The 9,375-nt window shown below is 38.7% G+C and overlaps 1 protein-coding gene across 2 annotated transcripts; it reads right to left on the reverse strand.

The window, feature by feature from the left end:
* Positions 1 to 2,406: 2,406 nt before the first annotated feature.
* LOC131331124 (probable transcription factor KAN4) lies at positions 2,407 to 7,132 on the reverse strand. 2 transcript variants are annotated; one of them, XM_058364962.1, is made up of 6 exons: positions 6,154 to 7,131; positions 5,649 to 5,725; positions 5,035 to 5,071; positions 4,650 to 4,830; positions 2,882 to 2,978; positions 2,407 to 2,753 (listed from the first exon to the last, which is right to left on the reverse strand). In XM_058364962.1, the coding sequence occupies exons 1-6, from the start codon at positions 6,668 to 6,670 to the stop codon at positions 2,580 to 2,582; spliced, it is 1,083 nt and encodes a 360-aa protein (XP_058220945.1). In that variant the 5' UTR covers positions 6,671 to 7,131; the 3' UTR covers positions 2,407 to 2,579. The 2 variants fall into 2 exon arrangements, with proteins under 2 accessions (XP_058220945.1, XP_058220946.1); XM_058364963.1 differs by having other exon boundaries at positions 2,587 to 2,777; positions 6,154 to 7,132.
* Positions 7,133 to 9,375: the final 2,243 nt, after the last annotated feature.

Genomic DNA, 9,375 nt, shown 5'->3' on the forward strand with positions numbered 1-9,375 from the left:
GGGTCCGATCTCCTCTATCCCGATTCTCGAAAGCCCCCGTGTCTTTGTGCAATTTTCCGGCCGTTGAATTGTGTGATTTTTTTTTTAAATATGTTAAATCCAACAGCCGAAAACCCCCACAGAGGCACAGGAGTTTTCGGCTCAGAGGATCCTGCCTCCCCGTAGATAACGCAAGTCATTTCTTCTCTAGCAATGGATGGGCAAAAATAAACTTCCAAGTTAAAAGCATTTATCTATTTCAAATCAGAAACGGTGTTTAATTAGGTAATCGTTGTTATATTAGTTCATCACACTCATTATACACACAAAGAAATATGGTCAATTTCTAATTAAAACGATATGGTTAATCTAATGGCTACAAATATCACATCAGTTTTATGGATGATTTATCCATGGAGATCTTATGAATCACTCAACTGATCACTCAAGTACTATAAATCGGACCTGACCGTACCTCATGTTGAGTTTATGAAAGCCTATTTGGTTAATTCGTGTTTGACCGGATATTTCAAATCCGACGCATACAAGGGTATGACAGTTATTAATGATGTAAACACTAGATTATAGATGACTGTTATACGTAGCATCCGATATATGTAACTCTTCTACTCTCTTTATTTGATACATAGCAAAAATTGGTGTGAATACGATGTCTACCTAGAGTTAAGATTCTATGCCGGTCCTTGATGCCGCCTATCCCTTTGGTTAGACTCCAAGTTGAAGTAGCGCACCACGTGCATATGCAATGGTGGTGCTCGTAATTTTTTGGGCACGGGTTGGACTCCTCGTGCAAATGTTTCGGATGGTCCAATATTTTTTCGCAATGCAAGAATACTTTGTTGAAAAGATACTTATGTGAGACCCACACTTGTGAGATAACTGTAGCCGCAGTATGAGACAATTAGGGAAGCTGTCTGGAACTGTTAGTAGAGAAAATCTTCTTCCTTTGGCCAATTAGAGCATTCTTTCAGCAAATCGTATCACGTGGGCTGAATCTTTATCATGATTTCACATCAAGCAAGTAAATCATGACAAGATTTTTGTCTAAAGTGTGTGCATAAGCCTCTGTGCCGAGGGATTTTTCAATCGTTAGATTTAGAACATAAAAAAAAAATCACACAATTCAATGGCCTGAAAACCCATCGGCACAAAAGCCCTAGAGATTTTCGGGACAGAAGCTATTCAACCCTCTAATTACACGAAACAAGATCCACTGTGTCGAAAATCTATGTGCTTCTGTACCGAGAGATGTTCCGGTCATTGGATTTAAAACATTAAAAAAAATCACATAATCCAACGGCCGAATAATCCCTCAGCATAGAGACACAAAAATTTTCGAGACAGAGGAGATCGGATATCTCTAATTACCATCCAATACGACCCCATTTGTTCCAGGCAATTAAATAGTACTGGGTAACAGGTTGATAGTACGAGCTAGTAAAAATCATGAGTTGTTTGACCCCGGAGAGCCAACCCATGCATTAGTACTCAGGGGCGCACTTGACCCACTTGCCGACTCAGACACCATCAATTTACCACAAGACGACATGATTTTGTTGACAAAATTAACACCATCATGTTGGAATTTATATTGTCTTCTCAAATACCCAAGAAGGATATGATATGATATGTATATTAGATGGCCGACACTCCTTATAAGCCTAATGTTTCGACACGTGTAGCCAAACGCTCTTCATTATGCATATCAAACACATACAACGATTTTAGGAATGGAAGATGCTTGTAGAGCGGGTCAGAGCGGCCGATCCAGTCACTCATCTAAGCAATCGACGGCTCGGATCTTAACCAAGCAATAAACAACTCATATTTGTATGCGTTCATATTCGATTTGAGACGTCCGTGCCGAAATGAACGACCGGATCGACTGCTCTGCAACTGCTCTACAGCATCCCGGGTAACGATTTTAACTATAAAGTAAGCAGTAAGATTCAAACTTCAAATCTATCTTTTTCTCATATTATATTATATACATTGTGAGCCAATATCAACTCATTTAAGAGATTACCTTTTAAGAGATTAACGTGAGTGTTTATATTCTCAACAATGAGCATAGAATCTATGCATACAAACTAGCTTAGCGTAAATTTATTGCAGAGCAAAACAACAATAAACCCAAAGTCATGACTCCTTGGTGTTCGTACAAGCGTGCACGTATTAGCTCTAGAATAACTACGATAGCTATAGAAAAATGAACGTTACGTGTCTCAGATTCCATACTTATCTTGTGAGGTCCACATGTCTAGGATGAACATCAACCGCAAATCAATAATTTCTCTTTTTTTCCAAATTCTGTGTCCGGAACATTACTGCTAAGACCCTCAAACTTTGTCATATGTTGCGCGGGCAAATCATTGCTTAGCTACTTATGTCCATGACTTTTTGCACTTCTAAAAGTGATTCAATTAACAGAACGATAGCATGGATTCCAGACTTCCTTCTAACATCTAAGACAAAATTTAACAAAAGTGGAACAAATCCACGAACATTAAGGATTTCCTCCATGCTCCCGGGAGAAGAAGAAAAAAGGATGGTTGTGTTAGTTGCTAGGGATCGACTAATTAACACTTGAGAAGAGTAATTTCATTCGAGGATTCAGTGTAGTCCATTTGCCAGTTCGGCCTCCCAAGAGTGATCTCTAAATTAAGCAACCTATCGGAAGATGACAAGGCGGTTCTTTCCAACCTTTCCTTCTCCCTATCCGCCGCTTGGAGGGCTGCCTCGAGTCCATCCACCTAGATACATCAAAAATCCACACACTGTATATTAAGTCGATTACGAGTACCGGTTAAATGCATAATTCTAGTTTTTATATTAATTGGATGTATATATTTTTTTTCTAGTCTAGTATACATATATATACCTTGGTGTCATTTTCCCCAAACTGAGAGTAACTTGATGCGTTTTCGCAATTTGAGTGGCTCCAAGCATTTGTTTCCATTGATGAGGACCACGAACCTCTGCTCAAAAATTCAGGAGAGATCAAACAAGACAGTAAGGCCATGTTTTGTTGATTTTTATCAGAACCAGTTATGTAAAGCATTTTTTTATTCTAAAAACTTAAAAGAGAGATTTTCAAACTCGCCAACTTGGTCAAATTAATTAGTTGTAAAGATAACATGCCTCAATCAACAGATTTTAGACAGTTTTTTGTGCGCGCGTGTTGTTTTATCGTTTCCTTTTTTTCGGATGTCTCAATCGACTGCCGTTGATGCATCATGTTATGGGAGAACCAAGAGCATCTCATGCGACGATTCCTCATGTGACGCATCTCATTTTATAGCCTCGGTCATTTGCTTTTGAAAGTTTTCATGCCTCCAACATGTATGAAAGATATGATCAGGTTGGCGAAAATAAAAAATTAAAAAAAAAAAGAACTTTATCATGTTCGATGTATCTGATTGTTTTCGAAGAAATATTTACTCATGGAGACTTTCGAAGGGGCTGACCACTTACCTAGATCATCAAATGAGACCGTGATGGATTAAGTTTACAATAAATAAAGTGTATATGTTTATATACTACTTATATGTCAACATAATATGAATTCGTGATGAATTCCATTTTACATCATATGACAACCCAACCAGAATATATGCATTCGCCGTCCATGAATAAAGTCAAACAAAATCTAGCTAGCCAACTGTTACATAATTAATTAAATACACAGAGATACCTTAGATATAGAACCTGTACTGTGAAATTCACAATAATTCTTTCATTACAACCCCATTGAGATGTGAGCTGATTTATTGACTTTTGGAATGCATCGAGATCCCTACATGCATTCATTATTTTACTATTTAATTAGAGGACAGGAACTTGTTAATTCCATAGTCGTAGTAAATAATTCTATCCGGTAAATTCACGGGTTTGATCAAGTGTGAAGGAGAAAAGCAATAAGCGCTTGTTCTCTGTAAAGTCTCGTATCCAAATTTTGCGAAAGTCAAACTCCCACAAGCTACCGAGGGGTTTGTTTAAATCCCGAGCAATGTCCCACATAAATTGAACTCACAAGAGTTGTACTTAAAAAGTTTCGAATGTAAAACTAGAGTCGGTTTTAAACCATCCATTAGTAATTTAGCTGCGTTCATTGGTTTATTAGCATGGCCTTGTTCGTTTTGAGGTCTCAAAATCCTTGAGCACGGTCTATAATAGATTTTCTTTCTATCTATCTATCTCCATTCATTACTCTCAAAAGCCTCCCTCAAATCCAAACTGAACAGGGCCGTGCACGTAACGGAATAGGAGGGGCTGTAGTGCACCCGCCGCACTACACCTTGTAATGCGTCCGATCTGACCGTCCATCTCGGTGCGGACGGTTTGGATTAATCCGAACTCCTATAAATCCTAGCTGTCTATTGTTCGGATGAAAATTCCGGTCATCGATTGCTGAGATAAACGACCGGGTTGGCCGCATTAGACGTGTAGTGCAGAGGTGCACGACAACACCCGGGTCCGTGCATATATGTTTGCATTCATGAGATGCCTTCTTGACAGTCATTATTTCTATTTTCTTTCAAGTTGTAATGATGTAATAGCAAGTACATTCGTTTTGTCAACAAAGCAACAAAAAAAAAAAAAGAAGAAACCGAAAATAGAGATGGGAGTATCTGCAAAATTCCACTCACCTTTGGGAGGACTTTTGAAGCTGTAGTACAAGTGGTAGTGGTGGTGATGGGTTGAGAGAATAAGAAGGCTTTGGGTCAGCTTTCTCACAAGATAATCCTGCTTCCTCCTCAACTTCAACTATAGTAGTACCAGCTGTCCCTTGCTTCAAACCCTCATGATCATCTATCATCTGCCCTTCACCTGACACCCACCAAATAATTCACATGGACTCATTAGAGATTATGAGAGAGTAAAATCCGAACCGGAACCTGTAGTCCAGAAGTACTGCACTACAGTGTCCCGAGTCCGTAAAATTATAGCACCATTTTTTTGGAAACAAAGTAAAAATAATGGAAGAGGGAAATACAAATGGGGTCCCTTTAGAGTGGGAAAAACCCAAATTACCTGTTCCTTTGTCAGTGCTCTTCACTGTTCTATACATCTGCATTAAATGAATACCCAGAAGGAAATTTTAGTACATATAGTCCAAATTTCTAAGATTACCCCTCTAGATTCCCCCTCTTGTCTGGGTCGGCTCCTCACCATACTTCTCTGCCCTTTTGTGGGCTCATTTTGAACGTTAATAATTCAAACCGTTAATATTGAGAAGAACATATATAAAATAACAGCTTGACTGGGTTTCACAGATATGTGAATAACACATACAAAATGAACATTTCAAGTTACATATGTAATTTTGACATCCATTTTGTACAAGTTGTTCACGTATCAGTCGACATCCAATTAAGCTGATTCTCTATTTGAACGTTCCTCTTTACGAAATGTTCAAGATCAACGGTTTGGATTATGAATGTGAGTTCGAGATGGGCGCACAAGAGGAGAGTATTGATGTATGGAGGGGAGAGCTTACACCCCTTCTGTCTTTTAACCAGTATACTCTCCAACCCCCAAGTACTAGAAACTAAAATCATAGAACAAAAAAGCAATGATGGACACAAAGAAGCATGCAGCTTGTTCATAAGTTCAAAATTGTGTTGATTAAACAAAGTAAGGCCCACCTGCAAGTGACTCTTCACGTGAGCTAGGGTTAGATCCTTCACATTCATCAACTCTAACACTGATTTTGGTGTTGCTCCTGTCACATTATTGAGGGGGAAAGGTTACATAAGCTATCTAGTCTATCTAAAACATAGTTATCATACAGCTAAAATGGCATTAAAATTGTTATCAATACCCGTATTAGCCGATATGTAAGTATGACCATTTCGGATCTTATTCTCCAGAACAACATATGTAATTGATACGGTCTAATATCGCGCGCTTACTACATAAATATATCACTTTCACTGATATTGTGCAGTATCGAGATACCAGGGTTTAAAATCTTGATATCAAGATACTTATCGATATCAACGATAAAAGCCGATATCGAACAGTATCGGCAAATAAATAGCTATGAAGGTATCAAAAGGTCTGTAATCTCATTACGTAACGGCTGATACAATACTTAGTGGCCCATAGAAACAAAAGTATGTGGTAATGGTTTTGAAGTTTTGAACTTACTTTCATGGCCGCCGAGGAGCTGAACGGCATGAACGAAGTGGGCATGGAGGGTAGAAGTCCACCTCATTCTTGGAGCTCTAACGCTCTTCCTGACGCCGCTAACCATCCTCGAATTCCTCTTGAAATCACGGCCGTGGATTTGAGGCTGGAAGCCGTGATGATATGGATGATGATGATGCTGTTGATAAACGTTCCTCGGTCGCAAAGGATTATTCAGAGCTGCCATATAGTCAAGCCCTAAGCTCAACTTGGGCTCAACCTCAATAGGCCCGTGATTAACATACCCACTTTCCGGACAGAAGAGCAGACCGTTTTCATGGCTCAAGTCGCTTCCCCCGCCGCTGCTACCGCCGGACTCCGTCGTTGAGCTCATTTCAAAGTGGGGTGATTTCTGAGAGAATTTGTCACAGCCCATTTGTTTAATCTGGCAATCTGGAATGGTCGGTGGGCTGATCTGTAGAGACAGATCAGGCATCGTTGAAGCAGTTCTCATGGAGTAGTCTGAACTCAGGAACATGAGTAAATGTGAGAGAGAGGGAGAGAGAAGTAAGTAGACAACTGAGGAGTGGAATAAAAGATGGTTAAAAGGAGGAGGAGGGTATCGGGAGAGAGGGAGTTGTGGTGATTAAGTCATGAGTGGCTTATGATTTGACTCACTTGAGTGGGGTGTGTGGAGAGAGAGAGAGAGAGAGAGAGAGAGAGAGAGAGTAGGCTTTATGAGTAGGATATATAGGACTAGGTGGAAAGGAGGGGAGGGTTGGGGAGGGGGAATACTAGAGGCTGTTGGGTACTAGTAGTAGTCAGCAAAACGATGCAGGAAAAGAGGGATAGTAAAAACAGAGGTTCTTCTTGGGATGAAGGGTAGAAGGAAAAGTTAGTGAAAAGGGGAACTAGTTTATTTATGTATGCAGAGAGAGAGAGAGAGAGAGAGAGAGAGAGAGGGGTTTGTGGTGGTTGCAGTCGCAGGGATGAAATGGTGGGTGAATTCTGCAGGTGGGGGGAATTGTTGGAATTCGAGAAAACAAAAGGGGTACACTTTCAAGGATTGGAATGTATTGGAACGGACCTCTCTCTCACACACACACACTTCCAGTTTAAATTCCTTTTAATCGTGATCCATTTTTAAATTCCTTACTTTTTACTAAAATTTTTGTATGTAATCAGGAAAGAAGAATTAATGAGTCACAGGCCTAAATATCCTTGGTTCAAAGGACTAAGCTCTTGTCCAGTGTTAGAACACTCCAGTCTAGTTTCGGCCATTTGAGGGCCTTTTTTGGACTCACTATGATCGAAATCGTTCATTCTATAAAATTCATCTTGAGCATTATACACGTAAAAAAATTACGTTAATCAGATACAGTTTCATATAATTTCAAAATTTATTAGCCTTGTAAAGAAGATATGCAACAATGGATTGCAATCCATTAACACATTTATCTTAAACTTACTACATTTAAAAATCAAATCAAATGGTATCCAATCAAGGTTATTTATGACGTGCCCAATGCTCTTTGTGAAAATGGTTCTAATTATTGTTTTGAACCCGAGAAGAATTTACAAATGGCCGAAACTGGACCAAACCAAAGGGTTTGAACACTGGAGGCACGGGAGCTCAGTCCTAGCAAGTTCTTTTTTCTTTTTTTTTTTTGGTCAAGTGGAAAATCATGCATTAACTTAGACGATCAAAATCAACAAGCCAGATAAACGGCATTCATAAAAGTTCAAAAATACTACAAGAGTCGTAGACTAGATCCTAAGATAACCAATACTTATGGCATCAGCCAGGGCGAATTCTCTAGCTGCAAAAGGAATGGAGCTAGAGACTACTAAATTTTGATTCTGCTGCGATCTAAGTCTGGCTAGGCAATCGGCAGTTTGGTTGGCTTGACGATAGATGTGGACGACGGATGAATTTGTCTGGGCAGCAATTCTTCTAGCTTCTTCAACTATGCGGCGATGGGGGTGATCAACAGGTGGTCCTTCATTGCAGAAACCAACTACCATGCTCGAATCAAACTCTATGGTAACATTTGACATGCCCTTTTACAAAATGATCGTGAGGCCTCTGTAAATAGCCCATATCTCAACTTCCAAGCTGCTGGAGCAAGTTGCTTTGCCATAATAACCTAGGATCCAGTTCCTAAGCTATCTCTGATCACTCCTCCAAAACCAGCTGTATTGGTGGACTCATAAAAGCAGCCATCCATGTTCAACTTCAAATTTCCTGGTGAGGGTAAAACCCAAAATATCAGAGTCCCATGATGTTTATCATTGGCATGCGAAGCCTTAAAAGCATTAAAATTTTCCTTAGAGTAGATATTAACTTGGCTTAAGCACATAGTTGATGTTGTTTCAACATTGTAGTCCTAGCTAGTTCAAATCCTTACTTTAGCACCGGAAGATTGACACAAAATGTTCTACATGGCCGGTGATAAACGGACAAACACTGTTACACATTTTGTAACTCTTTAAAACGATTATTGGATTAATGTCAAAGAATTTTTTTTATAGTAATTTAGAAGCTAAATTGTATTCTGAAGTGTTTTCTACTAAAATCTCCCACCGCATTATTTTGATAGTAACTTGCATGGTACAATATAACAATTATAGCCGTCTTGGTGCATAGGCATATTATATTCACGTGGTTGATTTAATTCAGTTACGTCAATCGTTCATTTGTTTCGTAGTATTTTTCAATTTTTCGTAATCATTGACCTCATATAGTAAACTAATCATGCTAGACATATATGCAGATATATAACAACATCAAAACTTGTATTTTTCATCACACAAACTAATCACCAAACAATTAATTAATATTAGTTAAAAGACATAAGACAATCTTAAAAACTAGTTAACTTTTCACGTCAGTTTTGTGAATGAAACTTGGGGAAAAAAATCTGCAATTTTGGTATTTTTACCATCGGCCCTAATTTAAGATGAAGATTGAATCACGGGGTCATACAATGGTGAAGTAAGTGTGGGGCCCGCAGGTGCTGCTCATTCAACTTTTCTTTTATTGTAGTTTGCATTGTTTTGGTATATAAAAAAAAAAAAAAGTTTATCAAAGTTAAACCACAAGCAAAAGTGAAAAGATTCTTCATTTTGAGCACACTAAATTAAACTGAATAATGTCATGTGATAGTAATACTATGGGTCCGTTCCGGAACTAAAAAAAAAAGTCTTTATTTTTTAAAAAGACAATTTCAAGCTCAAATATTA

Source organism: Rhododendron vialii, chromosome 6a (genome assembly GCF_030253575.1).
Source record: "Rhododendron vialii isolate Sample 1 chromosome 6a, ASM3025357v1".
Taxonomy (NCBI): Eukaryota; Viridiplantae; Streptophyta; class Magnoliopsida; order Ericales; family Ericaceae; genus Rhododendron; species Rhododendron vialii.

Coding starts and splice junctions, on each gene's coding strand:
- LOC131331124 (XM_058364962.1), bottom strand. CDS start 6,670: ATGTTCCTGAGTTCAGACTACTCCATGAGAACTGCTTCAACGATGCCT. Junction 5,072..5,648: donor ACGTGAAGAGTCACTTGCAG/GTGGGCCTTACT, acceptor CATTTAATGCAG/ATGTATAGAACAGTGAAGAG. Junction 2,754..2,881: donor TTGGGGAAAATGACACCAAG/GTATATATATGT, acceptor TGATGTATCTAG/GTGGATGGACTCGAGGCAGC.